This window comes from Bacillus rossius, chromosome 7, assembly GCF_032445375.1.
Source record: "Bacillus rossius redtenbacheri isolate Brsri chromosome 7, Brsri_v3, whole genome shotgun sequence".
Lineage (NCBI taxonomy): Eukaryota > Metazoa > Arthropoda > Insecta > Phasmatodea > Bacillidae > Bacillus > Bacillus rossius.
Window position 1 is genome coordinate 36,837,581 of NC_086335.1, and position 26,543 is coordinate 36,864,123.

The 26,543-nt window shown below is 39.0% G+C and overlaps 1 protein-coding gene across 1 annotated transcript; it reads left to right on the forward strand.

Moving 5' to 3' along the window:
- The first annotated feature begins 5,518 nt into the window (after nucleotides 1-5,518).
- On the forward strand, nucleotides 5,519-17,132 carry LOC134534445 (uncharacterized). The gene is made up of 4 exons (XM_063372912.1): nucleotides 5,519-5,585; nucleotides 9,067-9,150; nucleotides 12,955-13,158; nucleotides 16,597-17,132. Exons 1-4 carry the CDS (start codon nucleotides 5,537-5,539, stop codon nucleotides 16,725-16,727), a joined length of 468 nt encoding a protein of 155 aa, XP_063228982.1. The 5' UTR covers nucleotides 5,519-5,536; the 3' UTR covers nucleotides 16,728-17,132.
- The last annotated feature ends 9,411 nt before the right edge of the window (nucleotides 17,133-26,543 follow it).

Genomic DNA, 26,543 nt, shown 5'->3' on the forward strand with positions numbered 1-26,543 from the left:
ATTTGTAACAGGGAGTGATTTAAGTGCATCTTAGGCCGAAGTTTATGTGGCGAGTCATGCTGGGATTAGCCATGCAGGGAAGGGTATGGGGATTGGCTAGCCATGGTAGCGATTGGCACCATGACTAACTCCCCTATCTTAAAACTAGCTTAAAACTCTGTTAAGTTTGGGCAGGTAAAACCTGCATAGACACAGGGGAAACCCTGGGCACAGACATGTGGGATGTAAGTACATGCATTAATTGTGTAGGAATATACAGTATACAAAGGATGGTATGGAAGAAGAGTTGGACAGAGTACAGAAGTCTACCATTCGAGGGGGGTGGAAGTATTTTGATAGATAACTATGCAAAAGATAAGTTAAATATGACAACTGTTTATAAAATAAAATACTTAAGTAGTTTAGATTTTTTTCTTTTTTTTCCTAACCTAACTAAAACTATATGTATTTTGGAGGGGTCCGGGTTAGGGAGGGACCTAGGTGCATCTCAGGCCGAAGCCTATACACCTAGTCATGCTGGGATTAGCCATGCAGGGAGAGGGTCACATGCATCATGTACTAGGAGGGTATTGGCTAGCCATGGCAGCGATTGGCGCCATGACTAACTCCCCTCACTCTTAAATCTAGACTATAACTAGAGATAGGTTGGGCCCAGGTAAAACCTGCATAGACACAGGGAAAACCCTGGGCACATTCATGCGGGATGCAAATTGGCATGCATTAAGTGTAGGAATTTACAGGAGACAGAGTATGGTCTGCATGAAGTGTTGGACAGAGTAGAAAAGAGTCTACCATGCGGGGGTTGGGCACTTGGACTCATGGTCCCCTTTGCTATTTGTCCAGTACTGGATTTAGTGTCCAGGGATAAATAGTTTAGTAACTAGTTACAAGTGCCGAGTCTTCCCGAAGTTGGCCGAAGGATGACGACGCGACTACATGTGAAACAGTTTTGTAAGTGTTTCGAAAAGTTGGGATATTTTCTCCATTCCCCCTCTATTAGCCTCTGGCTTATACTAAAGGATTGTTTTATGAATACGTGACCCAAATATACATGTTAGCAACATACTTATTTTACGTGTTTTTAACTCTTTTAACATTGATGTGCTGGCGGGGCAGTCGACGTGGATGTCGGCATCTGCATCGGTATCGTGGTGCCAGAGTGGTTCGTGTCAACAGCCATGGAGGTGGTAGCACCGAAGGTGGTGTGTTGATCATGTAGGCCAGCTCTGAATCTGTGACCGTCTTGGTCAACTGAGGTGTGCGGCAAAACCACTAGTTTCGGGTACCATGTTGTGCCAGCAGTCTTTTCAGCAGCTAGGGGCGGCGTCGTTGAAGGCGGCATGTCTGTGCTGATATGGGCCGGCACAGCATCGGCGATTGGTGAGTCGCCGGTATGTGCGGAAATGTGGCTGCTTTAGGAAATGTAGCCATGTACATAGCCTTCTCGGCTGTCGGAGGCGGTGGTGTCGGGAGTGGCATGCAAGTGCTGGAACGGGCTCGCTCTGCGTCGGCGATCTGGTGTCTGACTTGAAACTGGCAGTGCAGCTCGGCGATGATTGTGTGGCTAGACATTGCACTAGCAGCCTTTTCGGCAGCCGGGGGTGGCATCGTCATCAGCGGTGGTGCGTTGGAACCTGCTGGATTACTTGGCAGTGTGGTGCTGTGGGGGTGAACTGGCCCAATTTCGCTCTAGTAACCTGTGGAACACTTGTGGATGGCATGATTGGGGGTAGTGCAGGTGCGAGCGGGTGGCCCAATACTATGTCGGCGACTTGTTGGTCGGCTGGAAAGTGCAGGAATGCAACATGGTGGCGAGGCGGCACTACACCAGTAGCTTTCTCAGTGACTGGGGGCGGCAGCATCCGGGGCGGTGGGAAACATCAGAAGCAGTGTGCACCAGCACAGCACCATGAGCCTGCTGGCTTACCTGACAGTGCGGCTGGGTGATGGCGATGCAGCCCGATGTTGCACCAGCAACCTCCAAGGCAGCTGAGGGTGGCGGCATCGGGGGGTGGCGGCATCGGGGGGTGGCAAGCCTGGAAAGGTGCGGGCCATCACTACCTCGGCGGACTGTTGGTCCACTGGAATGTATTGCGAAACGGCGTAGTTGCAATGCAGTACTTCGCCAGCAGCTTTCTCAGCTGTCGGGGGCGGCTGCATCTGAGGCGGCATCGGAGGTAGCCTGTAGGTGGAATCCTGACGTGTCCATCCGATCTCTTAGTTCCAATTGTACCAGAGGGGCAGTACGGGCGTGGCCTATTCCGCAGGCGCTGATAAAAAAACTCGTCCGACATCTCAGTCACCTGTTAAGATACGTAAGACACGTATGTTACGTACGATGGTTACATTCTGTTACATAAGGAATCCGCCTTTGCTTATTCGAGGTCTTCTCATCTGTGACAACAAAATTCTTAAATTTCAGAATTATACCTAGAAGTTTACTTTGACGATCATAATGGCTTACGTCAGGTGTACGTAAGGGGACTTATCTTTTCGTCTCCGATCGGTGTGTTATATGATTGTGTTTCATAGAGCCTACCATAAAAGATTACCAGAGAGTTTTACCCCAGGTCAATAAATCTGGGTGTCCCGGATATAAACTATTTATGTGTGAGAGCTGCCCGCGTTGGACTTTGGCTAGAACGAGACATCGTGTCAGCCGCCATAGGACAGCGAGACCTGCGAGTGGAGGACTTCTCTGAACAGCTTTATTATAAGAGATGTTTTTTTTAAATTGTAGGCATCAGTAGTCAGGTACCGTCTCATTGCTTACTCATTCCTAATTCTTATGTTCTTTAATCATTGTAGTTAATAACGGTATTTAAATATGCTTTTAATATTGTTCTTTCAAGACACTTAATATTGCAGGTTGTGGATGGCTCCGTGGCTTGAGTTGTGCAATATAGATTTTACTTGTGCCATTTTTAAGATAGATATAAAGCCCTTTTGTAAATAATATTTTTCGAGATTGGTATACCTAGAGTTTTTTTGAATAGGCAAAGTGTAAGTGCCCAAGTAATTTTTTGCGATGTTGATATATTTGATGGGCTTTTTGAATAAACCTTTAGTTTGAGCCTTAAATTGGTAGAGTCAAAATATTTATTGTTTTTCTATTGCTTGCTTTGTATTGTTATGTCATGGTTCATGTGTTACAGTGATTACCATGGCCACTTACTGAGGAACGCCTTGGTAGCAGAAACATCTGAGTTCCTTTATTTTCAGTATATTAAGTGTCCTATCTTTATAATATTTAATTTTAAATAAATTCGCTTTTGGCTCTAGTCTTCCCGCTCTCTTTTGTTTTTCCAGTTCCACTCTTCGTCGCAACGTAACATCGCACACCTTGAACAATACCGCCTCAACTCAAAACAAAAGTTTTAAGATAATGACCAATAAAAAAATTAATAGGCCGTTATAATATTTGGTTTTGGAAAGCTTTTTTTTTTTTTTTTTTTTGGAAGTGTGTATTATTTTATCACGTATAAATATAGACAATAGTGTTTATTGATTGTTATGGAGAGCTGTGTTTTAATTGTTGTGGCAGTTGAATATACTCTCAAATTATAAAAAAGTATCGTGCAGTAAAATTAGCTTGACAATGTAACACAACCACAAATAAAAATTTGGCACATAATTCAATATAATACACATTTCAAAAGTGCCACATCTGTAGATGTGGCATGCACATCTGTAGATGTGGCATGTTGCGAAACATTTTTAACCCTATAAAATTTCGAATTGTGGCAGTCTTGGATTAACGAGAAATCGCATTAATGTAGACAGACTTTGTGCAATATAATCATATTACAAAATGTGACAATGTTGTGTTTCAGTAACAAAAAAAAATATAAAGGACTAAGTATTAAATGACAATTAAAATATAAATATGAAACTCAGTTGAAAAATATTTTTACGTGGTAACAGATTACTTTGTGACATTAAACATAGTTGTAACCACTACATGGAAATTTTTGGGTTGTGGTGATATTGTTTTGAGTGAACGATACCTACTACAACGATACTTCTTACCAATTTTTTAAAAATCTTACATGGTATTTTTTACTTTCTAATGAATCCATAAGCTCTGAAATACAATTTTTAAACTATTTACCATTCTCTTTCAGGCATACGTACTAATATATATAGTCCTTGGGTATGCTAATTTATTTACAGTTTTTATGTTAAAAACTGTAGCCAGTGATTTCACTGTAGCAGCTAACCTTCATTTGGTAGTCTTTTCAATGAAGGAAGTGTGTTTTCAGGTAATATTCACAAAATATTACGGTTATTATAATTTTACTGCCTTTTTGAACGATATTGTGTTAAATTGGACGATGTTTAGATAAATGATGCCATGCTTTTAATTGAGCGTACATAGATAGCCAAACCCGACAATAATACACAGGCAAAAATATTAATTGCAAATAAGTAAAATCATATTTTCACCGCCGATACAATCTAGAAGACTGGCATCAGTGGTGTGTTCGTTTTGTTTAATAACACTATTCTGCACGAATTTTTTTTCACTAGAGCAATTCTTTTTTGAACTCTTATTAATTTTCTGCTTAGGCCTTAAAAATCTTATGTATTAAATAGTTTTCGTGGTCACGCATTTCGTTGAAATACTTGTTGCCAATTTCAAGGAGCAGTTACGTATTACTTTAAAGGCATAGTTATAATATTTTCCATTTAACAGACCATTTAAGAGCAAAAGTTTCGTTCATAAATAAACCATCGCAGTACAGTTGCCAGTAATAATGATGATTGAAAAATCTATTTTGTATAGCGCGTAGTTTTGCCCACGTGCGAGTCCGTAGCCAGGATTTTGAGAAGGCGGGCTCCAGTATAACCATTATAAACTTTTATGAGAAAGTTGTATTCATTGTTCAATTTAAAAATAAATACTGATTACCACACTCAAACGTTCACGCATATAAATTTAAGTAGTAATGATTCTGCTCGATAAAAGAAAACTGAACATTTATATATTTTGGTTTTTATTTAATTGTCTTTCATACTTTGTTATTATGTCAATTAATTATTGATTTCGCTAAAAAAAAGGTCAAAAGTATATCTGCAAATCAGTATTAAATATAGATTACTTGGGAAAGACAATTCCTGCAGCTTCTGTGTGTAAAGCATATCGGGCTGTAAAGGGGCGGAAACACATAATTGCAGTCCACTAAGGATTACAATAGTTCTTATAAAATAATCTCTATGTAAAATTATGAAGCTAATTTGCTTTAACTTTCTCATGCCCGTCTTTGCTTGTGTTTTCTTTTCTTCGAGATCCCGGAAGGGAGGGGTCCGAACCTCCCCCCCTGGTTACGTCCCTAAAACGTGTCGACTCACCACTAGTGTGACGGACTGGAGGTATTTCGCAACAGTCGGCGCGCTTCGCAGGTGTTTTGGTCAGCTGTCGCCGCCGCAGGAGCGGCACCGACCCGTAAACAAGTGTGTTCCGTCGCCGTCAGCACATCCTCGCCTGCGCGTATAACAACTCCGGCGGGGGAGGGGAGCCGGGGAAGCAGTAGACATGATTGCGTCAGCCGCGACTCACCTGCTGGTGTTCCTGCTCTTCGCTGGTGAGTACGAACCACTACAAGCCAAGGTGACGCAATCTCTTCTCCCCCTCAGGCTTGCGTGAAGCCGCGCTCTATGTCCGTCTGACGACCACGGAGTTTTAAGAATCGCCGGGAGACGTAGTTGAAGGCAATTTTTTTTTAATTTCATCACCACCATATTGTAACGCCCAAAAATATTGCGGAAATGATGCTTGCCCGCGTTTGAGGGTGATTATTCCTAAGTGTGGGTTAGAATCTCCGTCGTTTCATATAAAACTTGCAAACCTTACACTTCAGCAAAGGTTTTGGGCGTCTAACTAACATGGGGCAGGTTATGAATTGATAAAAAAAGGCTTCACCTATTTCTATAATATCATGCAGACGTGGCCACCCCTTGCTTCTGACGTATTTAACGATATAAATTCCAATTGTGCTTTTTAACCATCATCAGGCATAGTCGAGTACCATCACAGCAATATTTTGGATGTTGGAATACGGCAATGGATGGGTAGAAAGGGACTTCCACCACGTCATAGAATGCCATCCCATGACAGTTCCTAAAATCCTATGGAGTTAATATAAAGTAGAGCGTGGTATAGGCTGCACAGTACACTGTAAATTATCTTTGTAAATGGAACAAAATCACACACGTAACATTTATAAATATTAGTACATTTACATTGAAACAACTGTATCATTACAACATAGTGTTCGCAGTAATACTGGGTTCAAATTCTTACCCGGGTCTTTATGTTTTGAGTTGCCACAGTACCTTCAATAGTTAAAATTATTATAAACCGTTCCCTGAATAGCTTTCCAGTATTAACAGCGCACATAATCAAATATATTAAAAACAAATTAAAGTCCAGTTCATCCATTATATTTCCATGGTTTAAAAAATCATGCTTGAATAAAACACCAAGTAAAATATAAAATTATGCTCAAATTTTGGAATTTTTGTAATAAATACTCAGTATTATCTCTAAAAACGCATTTCATAGATAAAAAATAACCATAGCAATGTGTTGTATAAAGTTACAATATGTTTCTTGTAGTATTGCCAACTTTTTCTTGGCAACTGGTTTCCCAAGGAATCTTTTGTTAAAGTACAGACAATTTTTTCTGTGTACAGAATTTTCTTACGACGCCAATATCTAAGGTGCCTAAAAAACACGTGACACAACCGTTGACTGGTCAGTATCAAAGATTCGTGTAAAAAAAAAGAGAAAGTTGGGAAAGGAATATATTTCCATTTAATAAATTAAAGGGCTGGTATCTGGTATCATTATGACTGATGGAATGGTACGAAAATGGATTAGAGCTTTTAACGATGGCCGTATAAATGTTCATGACTAGGAACGAAGTGGGTGACCTTCTGTCATTTCTGAAGATTTGGTGCAGAAATTTGACGAAAAAGAGAAACAGAACAGACGTCTTACGATTTCGTCATCATCTGAATGTTTTCTCCATACACTTCACCAATCTGAAGATGAATTTCAGCAGCTTTCACGCCATTAGCAAAAAAAAAACAAAAAAAAAACCGCGTATTTCACAGTTAGCTAGATTCTCGGTCGGCGGATGCATGCATTTTAAAAACTAACCAACAAACGTAAAAACCGTCGTATGTTTCCGTAATGAAGTCTGTGGCTAGCCAACAGGTACACACTTCGCATGCGCGGAATGCCAAACCTTACCGCTGCAGCGGCCTAATTTAAAAAACGGCACTTACTTAAAAAAATCATCAAGATCATGTATTTCCTAGCAACGTGTCACATCGGTGGATCACAGAACTCGCGTACGGGAGGGACCAGTTCGAATCCTTGTACAGCCGTTCCTGTTGTCGATTTAATTTGTTTCCTCGAAATGACTCCAGATAAATGCTATAACAGTTTCCCGTCGAAGGCCACGACCGATTAGTTTGTCTCTGGTTTGCATGGTTGTATTTTTTCCCCTTCTTTAGGAGCATTTGGCATCTCGAAGATCATTATTCAAAATTTTCACGAAATTTTTTTTACACGTGTTGACTTCTTAAATAATGTAATTTTTATGAAATTAATGAAAACATCCATTGAATATAGTCACCTGCACAGCGAGCTGTTAAATTTTCATGTTTGAAATCTACATACTTATTTAAATAGATAAATGAATTAATTAGAAGAGTGAAAATGTCTAGGTTAAAATACAGCGCTAGTGACATAATTTAAATATACCTATAGGTATGTGAACAAATAATCGTATTTAATTTTTTTGGATCAAAAATTTTGAAATATTTGAAAATAATATTAGCAGCTATGTAAATCAGTTAATTTAAATGAGAAGAATAATAGGTAATAACCATATCTTGAATTTGTCTGTGATATTAACTCCTATGTACTGTAAAGTTTAAGTTTATGGCCTATTTTGTATTTAAGGTAGACAGGAAAAACTAAAAAAAAAAGGAGTATTTTGATAGATAACTATGCAAGAGTTAAGTTATATATGGCCACCGTTTATAAAATAATATACTTAAGTAGTTTAGCAAACCAAAGGAATATTAAAATAATTCCTTACACCTAAAAGTAATGGTAAAAATAAATGGGTTGCCTTTAGAGCTCAGAATTCAGTATGAAAAAATAATGTAAGCAAATTACTTAGTTTTTATTGACAGATGTTTGAGTATCCAAAACACTTGGAACCAATAATATTGACGTAAAAGCCCATAAATAAAATACCATTATTTTTTTGCATTTTTGGTATTTAGGTGGATCATACCTAACCATTTGGAATTCGGCAGTATTAATTTTGTGAAAATAACTTCTGATCATAAATAACTTTAATGGTCATACACTATTGCTGGTTTTCACTGTAAGTTACGTTAAGAGTGTTAAGAATGACCGGCTGATATTGGCTTGTGTTTCTGCGTGCTTGTAAGTATATTCAACTTTCTCGTCCATTCTTGTGTTTATTATTTTTTTCTGTGACATACAGCGAATACCAGCAGTGGCATATGTGTCCATAAAACAGTGTTTTAAATCGATCTTAACCGCTGGAAAAAATCATTCATCTTTGAGAAAGATCGTTCCGGGCAGGACAGTGCCTCGTGTAATTGATGGCCAGCGAGCGGCAGGGTCCGAAACGCCGACAGCTAGAAAACTGCTGTGTACCACAACGCCGAAATACAGTAACGCCAAAAAATGTTGCTGCAGGAAGGGGGGGCCACAGGAGCAAAATGAAAAACAGCTGAATGAATTTGTGTGCTAACCTTACCTAACCTAACCTTTGTGGCAGTCCTGCAATGACATTTTTCGGGGTTAATGTATTTCGGCGTTGTGGTACACAGCAGTTTTCTAGCTGTCGGCGTTGTAGTCAATTTGGCATTCGGAGTTATGGTTTTCGGCGTTATTGTACGTTCGGCGTTGGTGGTGCATCCCCGTGGCGAACAGCCTTAATGACCTCGCTGGGAAGAGGGGGGGGGGGGGGACGAGACGCCCAGCTCAGCTGAAAGTCCCGGACGCTGTTTCAGCGCTTCCGGCGCGGAGGGACGTCGAGGCGGCGTCTGGTCCGAGGCGGCAGTGGATCGGCGCGGGCGTGCGTCAATCCGAGAGCAGTGAGTGCAGCACTTCCTTCCGCAGTTGGCAGCCCTGTGGCTCCAGGGACACAGATTGGCAACCCTGAGATGTCCATCAAGTTCTGTCCTTGCCCGATTACACCCGAACAATTCACCTTCGGCCAACCTCGGGTTTATTTACTTATATATATTTATATTTCTCTGTTTATTTTAATGTATAGCTATACTAACCTAACTAACCGTTCATAGCGTTTTTAAAGTGTTTTAATGTAGCTAACCTAACAGACCACTTTTAATATTTGAATTCATTTTTTTCCTGCGCAAAAATAAAACAAATCCCGAAGTTGGCCGAAGGTGAATTGTTCGGTTGTAATCGGGAATGGCAGAACTTTATGTGCATTTTAGATCTCCTCCCACACAGATTAGGAAAGGATCCAGATGGAGCACTAGCCGTCAGACGTGAAGCAGTTTCTTCCCCCAATTTTTTTTCTTCGGATATGTGGCGGACGTTTTTATTTATACTTGTATCAGATGTCCTAGCATGCTTTGAATAACACCGTAGTTAAGCAGTTTCGAAGAAAATTAGACCAAAAATATCATCTATTAATATATATAGGTTTCTTCGTTAACATTTTTAAATCAAAAAGTTATTTACCGATTGCTTTGAAATTTTGACACCACGTTGCATTCGAATACGCGCGTGTTTTCATATACCTATGTCACACCTGTGACAGCTGAAAAGATAGATAAAAATATGTATTAAAAATATATAAATGAATGTTTGTGTGTTCGTTTTCTGTTTTGTAAAGATAAATATATATATAGGACATACATATATATATTTATAGATAGAAGAATAGAGAGGTATAAGGAGATAGAGAGAGGGAGATATACAGATATAGAGATATAGAGATATAGAGAGATAGAGCGAGGGATATATATATGTAGAGAGATATAGAAAGGGAGATCGATAGAGATATAGATATAATTATATAAAGAGAGATATAAAGAGAAATAAATTCGTATGGAGAGATATGGATAAATAGAAAGATAGATATATAGATAGATAGGTACAAAAAGATTATATATATATATATATATATATATATATATATATATAGGTATAGGAAAATTGTGAGATTTATAGAGGGACATACATAGAGAGATACTGAAAGATAGAGATATAGATGTTTTGTTTATGTGTACATACTTTAAACAAATTACAAAAAAATTGTGTGATTTCTATTTTTTTTTCTTTTCCATTTAACCATGTTGAGACACGGCAACGCGTGGCCGGTGCAGCTAGTATGTTCATATATCTATACAAGTTCTGACATTAACCTTCACAATATTGGTAAGTTATGAGTTGAAATTATCAATTTGACATAAATCTTCAGATTTTTAACCTTAAATTTCAAGTACAGCTGACACATTTGTAAACATACGGCAGCCATATTGGTATGTGCAGTACGGTGATTTCCTCCTTCCCCTTTAGGCTTCATCCCCTCCCTCTTAAACAGACCTTATGCTCCATTTGGATCTTTTCCTAATCTCTGGGGCAAGACGGGAAATCTCCCATGGCCCCATGCCAGTCGAATTTTATAAGAATAGTAACATTTCTAAAGATTAATAAATTAATAAAATCATCGTCGAAATTTAAGTTTCAGTTTGGCTAAACAAATTGTTATAAAGAAGTTACTTTTTAACCGCCTCCCAAATTTCTCTTAGCTATAGTCAATAAATACCCACCACAGTCTCCCCTCCCAGTTAGTGGTAAATTTTTAATCCTGTATAAGTTGTCAGTAATTAAAGTTAAGTACTCATAGATCATTAAACTCAATTTTTTTGCGATCCGATATTTATTAATATATTTCCAGATTTATATACGTAATTTGTTACACTTATATGCCTCGGGCAAATTTTGTCCAGATGGAGCAAGGGAGCAAGTGCCAGCGAAAGCGTAAAAAAAAAAAAACCCATGCTGTTGCCTGGCAACGGTCGGACAACCGCTCTTTCCAAAATGGTGGTCATAATTTCCACTCAATGCGGTCTCGTGAATTTTTTTTATTTTTTAAATTTTTTTCCCCTGATATGGCGCTACTACCCTTTGAATCCGCTTTTATACTCCCCTTGTGATAATCCCCCTCAACAGACCGCCTTAGAAGAGTAGTGTTTGCTATGGTTTTCGCATACCTACCACAACGAGGAAGTCTGAGATTCACTAAATTGGAGTCAGGCGCCCGAACAGTTTTGACAATTTCTGAAGTTCGCCGCTAACTCGTGTAACTTTGTGTTCTGAATATAAAAACAAAAAATACATTTTGCGAAATTTCGTACAGTTTATCGATTTTTGAGCCGCTAAAATAAACAACCTTTCATTTAAGTTACAATATCCTAGACGAATGAAATTTTGTAAGGATTTTATAACAGTAACACACTTAACTAGAACTAATGTTTAGTAACTCAAGAACATAATAAAAAATTATCCGAAGTTGTTGCACGAACGGTGATTATTCGGGCTTGTACATTAGGACACGTATAATCCAAAGCTTCCGAGGTCCTAGAAAGACAAAATTTCACTGAAGATTAAAAATTAAATAATAATCATGAAAATTGTATTTTTTTTGTGGATAGTTATGCATTATGCATACTTACATTTCCTTGTACATGTAAAAAACGCTTTAAAATAGTATATTGAAATAAATGTCCGTTTGAGTACGAACCAGCTGTTTAAGCCACGGGCTATCCATGAATTACTACACGGACAGCGCGTGAAGTTACTGTTCGTGCAGTTGACGGTATGCTCCATGTTTGCAGACACTGCCTGTACATTGGCCGAAGCGTAGTGTTCGCATTGTGGAAACAATTTTAAAGACCTGCACTTAACGGAAGTGTGTTTAACGACAGGTATTATGATTCGTAATTTTTGACCGTCATCAGAGGCGGTCAATGGTTTTTTTTTTGTAGCAACATTGCGGGGCGACTGAAATGCTGCCCCTTGGAAGGGAAGCCCTTCAGGATTTTTCTGGCAATGGTTTGTTTGTACAGCGACTGGAAGGGCAGCCCATCCAATTTCTGAAAACATGTTTCTTTAAGTGTTTAAATAATCCTGAAAACTTGCCCCTTGGAAGGGCAGCCCATCAGGATTTTTCTGACAGTAGTGTTTTTGAAAGGTTGTCTGAATTGCTGTCCCTTGGATGGGCAGCCCTTCAGGATTTTTCTGACAGTGGTTAGTTTGTAAAGTGACCTAACCTAACCTAACCTAATCTAACCTACCTAATCTAACCTAACCCAACCTAACATAACCTAACATAACCTAACCAAAACTAACCTAACCTAAAGGGCTGCCCTTCCAAGGGGCCAAAATTCAGCTCCCCCAACATTGCGAGGGCGAGGTTTGCAGAGAACCACGTCACAGCAGGCCATGTCCTGGCAGTCACCAACTCTGTTCGGCGCTTTTCCTCGCAGCCAGGGGCGGCTCCAGGGGCAAGCGCATTTCCTGTTTGTCCGTTGCTCTGTTGAAAATATGGTCACGAATGGGAAAAGGAAAATTAAATAGTCATTAGCGTGTAATTTAAAGTGCAGGATGATACCCATCTCAATTCATTATTTAGTATTAAGAAAACTGTCAAATATATTTAATTGTCTTTTCTAAAGACGCGATTTAAAAACAGGAATTTGATCGAAGTAATTTATGAAACCTAACCCGAGGATAATTTGTCAGGAAAGAATATCAACATCTATTGATATAGATCAGCGAAACCATCGTCGTTAGTTAAGTTCCAGATTGGCTTTGGGAATGTTTTTTTTGAAGGAGTTAATTTGGAATGTTTTTTTTTTCAGGTGGAGGGCCGGGGGGCCATCCGACACGTCTCGTTCCTTCCGGCGAGGCCGGATCGCTCGCGGCGGGAGGCGCGGAGCTCGCAGACGGAGCCGGGGGCCCGCGGGGAGCGCCGGACGCGACCTCTGACCCCGGGTCCTGGAGGTCACTAGCGCGCCGCAGGCGGTGTCTGCGCGGGCCCGCCGACCTCGCCGGTCTGGCCAGAGGTGAGTCTCCCCTCTCCCCCTCCCCTCCCCCTCCCGGTGAACACACAAGACCAAGCGACTTCACCACTGAAGTAGCTTGGCTTCCGGGTCGTAGCCGTGTCCTTGGCGAATAACTCACCGACGTCTCGGTCGACGTAACAGTTATAATAGGCAAAAAATGATGTTTTCAATCTATTTTTAAAGCCAAAGTATAGTGGTTCAGTGAGCCAAAATATTTAAATAATAAACCTGAATTGCAAGCTGTAGCTAGTATTCCAAAAAATGCAAGATTTGTGGGGTTAAACTCCAAAGATACTGAAAGAGTCCAGATGGAGCAAGTGCCAGCGAAAGCTTTTTTTTAAAAAAAAAAAAAAAAAGGCTGTTGCCAGGCAACAGGCCTGATGATGGCGACTGCATTGTCGACCGAAACGTCGGCGAATTATTCGACAAGGACACGGCTTCAACCCAGAAGCCAAGCTTCTTCAGACAATGACCGCGAACGCCTGCGAACATGATTACTATTTACCACTGGTTTAGATAGCCGAAAGTTATCGTGTCAAAACAACTGTGGCTCGATTTAATACGTCCACAAAAAATATGAAAGTTTTTGTGGTTCAACTCGCTAAATAAATCTGCGAAATATTTGGTCTCCAGTAACGGCCAGGTTATTATTGGAAACCTGCACTAGCCTTGAAGCAGATTGCAGCTACGGAAAACCTAAACCCCACCTTGTCTCGCAAAAGGAGATCACGCCAATCTTCGATATTTGCCCGCGTACTCACACGCAAGTGTTTTTTTACGCGTAGCTGAAGAAAACGTCGGTAGCCTGAACTTTGTAGTTCGTCGAAGTTTTCAAATTGTGTGAATAAACTATGAACGGACTGTAGAAATGCTATTGGCTATGCCGAGTCTTTCAAATTTAATTCCTTTGGCAATCCAGAGTTCCAGGATTAAGATACCGTTAAGGTGGTACTTTCAAAATTATTTTCCTTATGATATTTGGTGCTATTACACGTAATTTTAAATAAATTCATACAATAACCCTATTTAATTGTTTATATAAAAATTCCTATCACCAAACATGTTCTTGTTAAATGTTTTTTATAAACTTAAAAGCAAATTTTTATGTTAGTCCTAGCATTTACTGAAAGCATGAAATTTTCCGGAAACAAGTACCTAGTTAACGTGGCGATTCGCTTCACCTACGTTATATTGCAACACCCAAAAACAATGTAGAAATGTTGCTTGACTACGAAATGATAACGATTAATAAGTATGAGTTAGAATTTCCATCGTCAAACACACATTAAATGGAACATTTATATTCATTAAAAATTGAAGATATTTTAAAATTGGTACATTTGCATGAAAAAAAACTGTATCACTACAAAAAAAAAGTGTTCGCAGAAATTCTGGGTTCGTACATTCATGCTTTGTTTTGCCCCAGTACCTCCAATAGTTAAAGTATTTGAAAACCATTCCCTTTATTGCTTTCTTGTATTAACTGAGAAAATTAATAAGCACAATAAAACAAAATAATGTATAATATTATAATGATTTAAAAAATTATGCTTGAATGAAAATTTAATTGAAATATAAAAGTATGAAACAATTTCTGTAAGAAATATTCAGTATTATCTCGAAAAACATATTTTATATAATATGCAAAAATAACCAAATCAATGTGTTGTAGTATTACAAACTGGTTTCCAAAGGAATCTTTTGTAATATGTAGTAAATTTCTTTCTGTGCACACCTACTTCCATTAACATTTTTTCCACGATGCAAAACCCACACTTCAGCCAGTGTTTCGAGTGACCCGCAATCATAGAGCGGTCCATCAGCTAAACAATAAAACCGAGGCCACACAGACAGCTACGCTATGTTCGTGATGTTCGCTATGTTCGCTGCGCCAGGCGGCCAGACAGGATAGTCCAGTTCGCGATGTCGGAGAGACGCATGCCGTGGGATTCGAGTGATGATTCCGACGATAATAATGTTCTGCTGGCTCTCACATTAAGGTTCATGAATTTAATAAAAAAACAAAATAATTAGAATAATTCCATCATTTGATGAAGCAGTTGCTTGTGAGGACAAAACCGATTTCATGGATTATTTCAGGATCAATTAAACTCAGTTTGACAGCATTCCCTTGGGAATGAAATCCCAGGCATTGTCCTGCATATCCTGCCCTCTATATTCTTCCATCGATTTATTCCATAAACATGGATATTTTAGTAATATTTCAATTATATTTTCCGTCGACTTTAATTTTTAAAACACAATGCTGAGAGAAATTAGACTTCATAAAAAGCAAACGCAGAAGTACAGCACAATTCTGTGGGAAACCAGATGTTCTTGTTTATCTGCGCATGCGCGAAGTCAGCGACGTTTTTAGAAAAAAAATAGCCGAGAACCAAACACCTGGCGACGTCACCAACGTGGCGAACACAGCTTGAAGTGGCCAGTGTACACCTGAGGTGCAGCTGGCTATATTGGCTCGCGTAGCGAACATAGCGAACATAGCGAGCATAGCGCCATGTGTGGCCGCAGGTTAAGCGACTTCACACAGTGTCCATGCAGTGATGCGCGCATCGACAGGCCCGCCTCGTCAGAGGTGTGTGTGTGTTAGTGAGGCGGGATGATAAGCGCGACGCTCTCTGGTGCTTCCAGCGCGGTATAGCCTCCAAGCGCAAGTCTCTGAACTGGCGCGCAGTCTTCTCGTCGTCACAGGATAACTGTGAAATTCGAGCGGTGAACGTAACATTATATGGCCGAGAAATGAAGATAAAGGTGTAATGCAAGTCCCTTAAGTGCTTTCAAGAATCTGTACTGTTTCTTTTACGCCTAAAAATTAGGTACTCTGATAACATGCATTTTTAGCCATTTTAACTCTTCTAAAAATACAGTAAATCCGAAATCAAAAGTAGGCTTAAATGCTTTTCTTAAGCAGACCCCATTCGGATATGTTGAGTGTTTTTTTAAAATCGCGTTGTTTTTTTTTTCCTGGAGCTCTGCGCACCGTGTGTGTGCCCCGGTAGACCAAATTGTAGCGGCAATGTCCTACCCGGCAAACTCCACCAAATGTTACGTAGGTCATACTCGGTGCCAAAAACCAAAAGATCGGTGGTGATGATTCATCAAAACAATAACAACAAATCTATTGTTATCTTTGAAAGATTTGCGCAATGGGAGTGCATGACTTGATGTAAGTTTTTGGACATACGCCATTGCTAAGAACTTTAGCAATGGCGTATGTCCAAAAACTTACATCAAGTAACAAATCTATATCTTGGGGGAGGGGGGGGGAGCTCATAAAACGCGCACTCGCTTGGAAAAAACAAAGGTACTTTGTAATCCAAACTGCTCACAACCCGGGATCCTAAAATAATAGGCTCTGCCCCCTGTACAGGAGGTCTGGAGAGAGAATGAATTACTTTGAATGATCTCTTGCCGCAGACATGTTCATCTCGTTCGTGGACCGCCAGCACGCGAGGAAGGAGAGGCGGCGGCGGCGGAAGGAGAGGCTGGGCCGGAGGCGGGAGCAGCGCCGGGGGGTGGCCTCGGGGGCGGTGGAGGCGGAGGCGTGATCTCGCGCGAGGGGGCAGCGGTCTCGCCGCAACACACACGCACCCTCCCTCCAGGACGTCTTGTAACTCCTGGCTCAGCTCGCGCTACCCGGGCGAACGACTGTCGCAAGTAACCACCCGCGCATGCACGCAGTGTTTCAGATACGTTTAAGATACGTATTACCTTCCTGCAACGTTGCCAAAAAGTGAGCGAAACATTTCTGCCGTATGGACACTAATCTGGTTCGTAAGATCAGGGCCACAGAGTGACATTTGTTGGTGAGAATATCCCAAAGTTGGCAGATAAGTTTGAGAATGTTTTAATTTTTCTATTAAAACATGCAACACTAATATACCTGTCTTTATTGAAACCATTTGAAGTTATGAGCTACAACAAATGTAATGTTTTATGTGCTATTTGAATAAACGCCTTCTGATTGTTTTGTTCCTTTATTTTTTTTTCACGATAAACAAGTGTATTTATTACTGTGTTTGGTTTTGATTTTTTTTAAAATTTGAATTAGAAATTGTGTTATGACTTAGCACCATGCGCTTTAGGGTGGCAAATAACATCGTCACTTGCAGCCAGGTTAATGAAATGCGGGATGTATGTAGAAACAAAGAAAACTCATCAACAAGTGTGAAGGATCACCAAACGGCTAAACGTAATTTTAATTATACCTATTACAATTCATTATTTCGAGTGACATAGTTTAGTTATCTATGCGCAGTTGTCTATCTAAGGCTCGGTCCCATGCTGATTTTTCGTCTTTTTGTAATTTTTTTAAAATTAAGGGCTATTTCTAAAGGTTTAATAGGATAACTCCATTGCATTGGTTGTTCCGCCACAAATAGTTTTTTTTGAACAGATAATCACTTAGTGTAATATAATGGATGTAAAAAGGCGCGCAAATCTTCGTAATTATTATCACTTGCACGACGTTTTACACCCATGATATTAACCTCTGTGATTAGCTGTTGAAAATATTTGTGGCAGAACAAAAAAAGTAAAGGGTGATATCGAGCTAAAAATACTAGAAATAGCCGTTGAAGAAAGTAATACCGAATAAACGAAAAATTGAACACGGAGTCGGCGTGTGAAACAGAACATTAAGTTTTATATTGCCTACCGTCAGGGAGGTTTAAGAAGCAAGGGTCAGGATAACCAGGATAACGCGAAAAGATTTTTCAGACCAATTGTGTGTTATAATCTTTTTAGCATTGTCTGTGTTTTCATTGTTTGCTGGGTTTATTTCAGGTACATGTGCACACTCAGGACACCAATCATATCCATCCAGCGCGGAAGCAAACGCGTCCTGAAATGGCCCGGGCCAAATAGGGGCAATGACTTCTCTCGCAGACGTCCGCCAATCACAAGGGAGCAATCGCTAACATGGGCATAACTTATCGAAGTATAACGAACGATCAGATTATTTCGTGAAAAAATTCATGCCCCAACGTATAGGGCTAAGTGCAGTTACCCAATCTCAAGATGTAATCACAACCCATGCAGTGATCCGATCAAACTCTCAGACTAATTGCTAGCATACAGCGCAGTTTGTTGAAATTGCTAGACCGTACTGCAGGTGCACCGAATTCACGGGTTTGAACTCCGGTTAGACTGTCAGGGTTGAGCTCATTAGCGTTTGTCTCCTCAATATTGAGAAAATAAATTACCCTTAACAGATTCCTGTGTTCATTCGACTTTTTGAACATATATTTGCATTGTTTAAACTTACGAATACCTTTACAGTGTATGATAATTTTGTCGAAAATAAATTATGCAAATAGGCTCGAAACCAAAACGATTTTTTTTTATCTTGAATATAATTTATCTTTACTTTCTCACAATTTTCCCTTCTTATACTTTTAATGTAACTTTACTCGCCCCTATCATCATGTATCATGAAACTTGTCTTAAAATCTATAGTTTTTAAAAGTGGTAGGCTACCAATGGGATATGTAACCTTCTGCAACTGTGTTTGTGACGCGGCTGTGAGTGTTCGTAAAGAAATGGGTACCACTGGTACTACTTTAGAGGTAAGTCAAATTTTTCGATATGTTACACGACACCGACTATACAACGAAACGGTTGATTCGAGGCTAGATTCTGAGTGGATGTCCGTCATCCTCTTTGAAGAATGAGAGTGCGTCCGGAATAGCAACTCCCTTTTTTTTGCGCAGTTTAATCCATCAGGAAGATATCCCCCGTTTCTAAAACCAAAGCCGTAAACGGTTGAGTCCGGGTCTGTGCTCACGGCGACGGCCGGCGGTTGGAGTACCCACGCGCGGCGGTGTTTTGTCATCGAGGGACAATGGTCGAGGGCTCAATCCCGCTGAGAGGTCGCTGATTACCTGCGATCACGTGTTCCGATCCCCGTCGAGGACCCCTGGCTCCCACGCCACGCCGACCGCTCTTCGATTCCTCCGGAAGAACTCCAGCTTTGTTTGCCGCGGGCCGGGGAAACCATTCCCTCTGATTAAAAAGAAACGCAATGGAAAGGTCTGCTGCTGCAATCTGTCATCATTCAAAATGGGTCGTTACCACAACGCCGAAATACCATAACACCGAATGTCAAAATTGACCACAACGCCGACAGCTAGAAAACTGCTGTGTACCACAACGCCGAAATAACAACTGAATGAATTTGTGTGTGTTTCTTGAATGTACCTTAACGCCGAAATACCACAATCAAACCTAACCTTACCTAACCTAACCTAACCTAACCTAACCTAGCCTAGCCTAACCTAGCCTAGCTTAATCTAACCTAACCTAGCCTAACCTAAACTAGTCTAACCTAACCTAGTCTAACCTAACCTAGTCTAACCTAACCTAACCTTTGTGGCAGTCCTGCAATGACATTTTTCGGCATTAGTGTATTTCGGCGTTGTGGTAATTCGGCATTGTGGTACACAGCAGTTTTCTAGCTGTCGGCGTTGTGGTCAATTTGTCATTTCGGCGTTGTGGTGCGGCCCCATTCAAAATATTAGCTGATTCCTTATCTCTGGAGCAACGTATATATAAAATTGACATAGGTACTGGGAATGGGTTCTGGGTGTGGTGTGATTGTCGGTGTCCACCTTATAGTATTGTGAAGTCACGGTGGCCATATTGGATGACCTTGACCTTCAAAATTGGCAAAAAAGACTTAAAATTTACAACAAATTCGCCAAAATTTAAAATTTTTTAGGGAAAACATTACGCTTAACAAATTTGTGAATTAAAAAAATTCAATTTTCGAAGAAAAAAAATTCAGTAAAAATTAAAAAAAAATTGAAATTCAAATTCCTTAGAAAAAAAACGAAAATTCCTCATAGCGGCCCAAACTCCCCGTCGTTTAGCTGGTATGACCCAATGTCCGCCATATTTTTTTCGTCTGCTGGAAGCCGCCATCTTGGATTATAACATCACATTCAACATTATGTTTTTTTTTTTAGAAATTTCCTCCATTTGGATTCTATAACATTCCGCCATTTTTAATTATGACGTCACCGTTGCTATTTTCGTAACTATTGTAATTATTATCAGAAACTTTTGAAAAAAAAAATTAACTTTAATAACAACGTTACGATATTTAGGTTTCCGCCATATTGTATTGTGAAGTCACGGCAAGCATCTAGAATGACTGATCTGAACTTTGACCTTTACCTTCAAAATTTTGCAAAATTTGCCAAAACATTCAAAAATTTGCCAAACATTTGCCAATATGTCCAGTTATTCAAAAAAAAAAATCCACTAAAAATATTAAAAAATTACCCGTAAAAAATTAACAAATTCGGAATTCGAAATGCCCCAAAATACTTTTTCCTTTGAAAAAAAATACGAAAATTCCTCATAGTGACTTTAATTCCCAGTCGTCTAGCCGCTTCTAAGGCACCAAGGTCATGTCCGCCACTTATCGTTTACTGGAGAACACCATTTTGAATTGTGATTTCATCCGCCATGTTGTCGGCCGTCTTGGCCGCAATCTTGAAAATAAGTAATTATTATCAGATAATTTTGGGAAGAATTTTAATATTTTTAAAAATATGTATAATAAAAATTTCAATAAAACATTCCGCTTTCTTGGATTATGACGTCACATATACCTTCATGAAAATCAGTAATTATCATCCAAACAAATTGGAAAAAATAATTTTAATGTAATAAAAAAAATTAAAATACAGTTTTACAAATTTTTAATTAAAAAAAAAGGCACTTACGTCACGGAGGCTGCGGATCGAACCCGGTGAAAGCAAAATTAAAAAATGGTGATCGTGATCATTTGAAAACTATTGTACATCTGAGAGCGAAAAAAAAAAAAATTCGAATGAACTTCAATGCTGAGGGGTTAAATAAACTAGTAGAGAGTTGTGAAAAGTACATGGAACTGAAAATGCAACTATGTGAAAATTGATATAGATATGTAGTAGGTAAACTAAAACTTTAAATAAAACTTTTTTTTTGTCATGTCACGAAAACAATGTATACGGATGAATCACGAGAATATGTAATATTTTTCAAGATTTCTTGGCCTTCCACAGATGACAGCGCCGTGGTTACACATTTCCGTTCGTTCGACTTACGTAGACGCAATTACTCCTTCCCGGGTGCCGTTTGCCTAGAGCTGAGACGTTTACACACGAAAACAAATTAATAAGAAGATGCCTGAGTGCGGATCACGCGGGTGCCTGACTCGGGACAAGTGAACCCCAGGCTACGCGGTCTCGGCGCACGAAGTCGCGAAGTCGCGGATGGGACCCGGAGGAAACGAAGCAAAGTTCGCGAGTCGCCGCAAGCAAGCACACACGCGCGGCGCAGAAATCTCATTAAGATGCGTCCGGCACATACATCCGCAGAGATCGGCCTCGTCCTCGAGTAGGGGTTGTTGCTCTGCACGTTGGGAAGGAGGGGGGGGGGGGAGAAGGAGAGGGTGAACTAGGAGGAGAGATACGGGGGGGGGGGATATCTAGGGTCTGGTTTGAAACTGGGAGCGGATGCAAACAACAGAGCCGGGAACACAGAGAATGATGACGTCGGAGACCTCGCTACTCTAAAACTGTCGACGAGAATTCCGAAAAAAAAAGGATTAGTTGAGGAGAAGGGGTGAAAAAAGAAAGGGCGCAATATTCCGGATGGGTGGGCAGTTACTCAAGTACTTCGGTTTATCTTTTTTTTAAAAAAAGTTAAAAAAAAAAGTGGTTCCGCGCGACAGGAGTGAAACTTTTTGCTTATTGTATTATTAGGTATGTGAAACAGAATGTGAGAGTTAAGTTATGCTATTGCGCAAGTATGCGAGTGTGCCTGTATGCAAGTGTCCAATAGTGCAATTATGCAAGTCTGCGAGTGAGCAAGTATATAAGTGTGCAGCAAATATGCAAGTGTGCATGTATGCTGCGTCATTTCTCCCTGACCGCTGTCGGCTCCTTCTCTACCGGTTACCACACCACGTACCTAACCATTTTCCTCATGTGATCGGAATTTTCGTAACGCTCGAAACGCCCCCTCAGCAAAGAAGTATCGTTTTGTATTGTAAGATTATTTGCAATGTGTACAACACGAGAACACACGAATTTGCTCGTTACCGAGGAGAGCAGTGAAAGACTCGATCACATTTTTTTTTATAAACGTTAGATTTGGTTTCGGTATCTAACAAGCTAAAAGTTTGAAAATAGTTTGAAAATCGCGTGTATTGATACTGAGCGCTTGAAAATAAATAATCTACAACATAAATGCATTTTTTGTAGCTCGTAACCTTGAAGTCTGAGTGGGTAGCAGTCAGTAGACCGAAATAAATTTGACCGAAACGTTGAAGAAACTACCGTCGGTTAAATGACTCTTCGGTGGAACGATTTTCGCCAGACATGATTTTCTGTAAAGTGTTTGTCGGGCAACTGTATGTTGCCAGAGATAAGAAATTTTCCCAGGAAGATGAATATTTAGGCTCTCTGTTAAACGGCTGTCGGCGCACTGTGTACTGACATTCGGTCAGAAGATTTTCCGCGTACTGTCGCGGCCCCCCGTCAGAGTATGCTTACCCGCAGAGCTGCTCCGTGGAGCGGGTTGCCTACATCGTCAGGCGCTTCCTTCGCGACAGTCGCTTCCACCTTGACCCGACGGAACGATAAATTGTTAGCTTCTTGAGCGCAGGCGAGCGACACGCGGCGGACAAGGTGACTGGCTCCGAGGCGGGCGGTCCGCCTGACCGCCATACCGACCGTTAAGTCGCATGCACGGCCCCGCGTTCCGTATCGCAACCTGCTTTCCCTTCGTGCGCGCTCAGCGATGTTGGGACGCTCGGCACATTCTGTAATCCGGCACCGGCAAAACTGCTCGCATTCGGATCTTCGATGTGCAACGTCTTAGCTCTCGGCATGCGGCATTTTTTGTGGGAGCAATTTCGTGAATGGAACGGAAGTCTCACGGAACGGAAATGCGTATCTGGGGCGAATGACGCGAAGAAACTTTTAGAAAGCCAAAGGGAAACTTTAAAGTATTTAAATTTTCAAATAATTCTAAAAGATGGACTTTATTTTAATACAATTCCTTGTCGAAAATCAGGTACAAAGCCGTGGTTTATCATTTTTTTAAAAAGTTTTTGTTTTGCTTTTATTGGGTCCGTTTAATTATACAAATTAACCTTTATCTCTGCAAATCGAATGATTATATAGTTGACGTAGCTGCTCTTGCAGCGAATTATAGTGGCGTGTGCGGAAAATTCTTGTGATTCGTGTTCATAAATGCAGTTGGAAACACAATTAGCGTATACTAAGTATATTTACAACATTAGATCATATGAATGTTCTCGTTAGTGAGGTTATACATTACACATCTCTAACGAGTACTGAGAGATTCGCTAATATAGTTTTTTATTATTTTTAAAATATGTTTTGTGTATTCGGTAGTTTGTTGATCAAAGAAGCGAATTGATATAATATACTTTTTTTCTTTAAACAGTAATACTCATCTGTATTATTTCTTGCCATAAAATATCTTACTACAATTTGTTTTAAAACCACAGTACGTTTAATTTTTCTTCGGTATTGACGTAAAAATTACATTGAAATTCGATAATCCAGAAAAATTGCTAGCCAGGCACGTGTCTTTACTAAAGAGTCTTTACTGCAATACTTATGTTGCTTGGAATTTTGGGTATAGTTAACGTGTCTCAATTATGCAAGGAGAATGCTACCCTGAAGATGGTGACTTCTATGTCGACCAAAACGTCGGAGAAACCTCTTCGTCAGAACCCACGCGAAAGCCTGCGGTCCTTATGAGCGGTATTAATACTTCACAAAAATATAAAATAATCACCTACAGTTTCTCCTATTTAAAATGCATGTTAAAACAAAACCAACATTAACAAGCAGTAAAAATTAAAGAAGATATCACTAATTTTTCTTCGACTTAGCTTGTACATCATTGAATAAATAAATGTTAAACAACAAACACAATTATTAAGAGTAACTAATAATAATAATTAAATAAATATACTAAAATAATAAAAATCATCGCTTGTTATCGAGGAAATAAATTGAATTTAAATTGACAAAAAACGTTGACTTGAAGTCACTATGTTTACTATAAATAATATTACATGCAAAATCTACAAATGATTAACAGGTTGAATGAAATATGTTTTATTAAATTAGAATAAATCAACTAATCCAAGGATGATGATATCATTTCGTCTCATTCCGTCACATTAAATAATTTTATTTTCTGCAATATATAAAAAACTTTACGTATTTTAAATTTAATAGCACTGCAACTGTTAAAACAGTTACATAATATAATTTAACATAAATGTTTTTACCATACTTTACCATACTTCTGTATACACACGTGGTCGCTGATTGTTCGTGTGCATGATTGAAGAATTTTGGAACGAAATGTTTTCAAATCACATTCATCTTTAACTTATCTGTCCTTAGATAAAATTAGTTTCAGTTTAGCACAATTAACGTTAAGTCTTTAGAAAACTATATTTATTATATATAACATATTTCTAAAAATAAATCTATCGCAGGATTAAAAAAACCTTTCTCGTCAACTTGGGTACACGTAAGTCCCTACTAAAGCTATTTTAACTAAACTTTAAGTTTAATTATTAATAAATTTTAGGAATATTTCCATTACAAACAGTGAAAAACTGCAATGGCTTGTGTCTACAAAACTGCATTAAAACAAAATTACCCATTGAATGAATCATTTAAAGAACGTAAATTATATGTGCTAAAAAAAAATAACGTAGTCTCAGAAAGTCTCGTCTTACAGTCCAAGGATAATTTCTTTGAACCGGTTTAAAAAGATGCAAAAAAGCTAATGTTTCCCTTGTTTGGTTGTAGCATACTGAAGCACAGCGTATTCTACAAAATAATTCATATTTGTCTTGCGTGATTCTAGATTTGCGTGGCCAACAAGTAGCGAATCCTTTGAACGAACACAACAAACTGTGCGCAGAAAGAAATATCAACGTCTCCAGTTTCTTCTGGAGAATGCTTCTTTGATTGGACTGCCGGAGCCAATCTGTCGTGTTTGAAATATGACGATGGCTATAGAGCTGACACGGGGCTTATAAAATATCATCCTTGCTCCAACGTAAGATTTCATTTCGTTCCGGAGACGGAACTAAATCTCTTTCATCTTGAGTTTGCTGACGCAGAGAGATTTATTTATTTATTTATTTTTTTAACGTCAGCAGTTTATAGATTGTCTTTTTCTGGTATTTCTTAAGTCAACAAATTTTTCTAGAGCAAGATGTCTTTTTTGTGGAAGCAGAGTCATTCAAAGTGACGTTTATCGCAATTTTTAGTATTGGTTTGCGCCAAGTTATTTCTGTTTCAACTTACAGATTTTTATTCTTGTGTAGAGAATAAATCACTTTCAGTGTTATGGTTTGGGTTCATTTCCCGATAATAAATGATTATAACATTATGACTATTAAACTGTATTTACGCTGCGCCATTTGTGAATTCAAAGTAACCCAATTTCACAAACAGTTTAGTGGACTACAGTAGAATTTTATCAGCTTTTTATAACGTATATAATTTAAGCAAACAACAATTTTACTTAGAAGTATGTGATGCATAAATTCCCGACAAACAGTTTTTTCCCCAGTAAAACGAAAAGATGAACCAAGACATATCAATACAAACCAGCGCAGTGACCCAAGACAGTAAAATTGTTCATATCTTTATAAACAACGTTGTGAAAATTTAGGCAAATACTGCACAAATATTCATATTGATTCGTTGTTATTTTAAAGGGACATACCATCTACTTACGAAAAAAAATTGTAAACAGTTATTTCAGAAGAACTGCCTGCACTTACTGAATCTGAAAAAAAATAATCGTGAAACGTTCATTTGAATACGTATGATAGTTAAATATGTGTTTAGACAATAACTTCATCTCAATTACTGTAATGCTTATTTTATTTAAAACTAGTAATAATATATTTTTTATATTTGTATGTATTACTTCTAGTTTAGTTTTGGGAACTAATTATATACCAAACTAAAATTGAGTTTAACTTTCGTCGATCTGGAATTTATACTTCAGTATTTTGTATTGGTTAGATCACAGTGTGTCAATAATACGAACAAAAAGAGTGTGTCAGTGGGTCCAAAATTACTCACATTAATACAAAGATAAAAAAAGTCTAGACGATAAGTTTCAATATGGTTTAACAGTGTTAATTTATCAAAATTTATTTTGCAAAAAATATCTTAAGTTATACCACTAATAATTTAAATATTCAAGTATGTATTTATTTAATTTATTCAATACCATAATATCTGTCACAAAAGAATTCTGCTTCGCATAAAAAAAACACGAATATTATTTTCATAGCA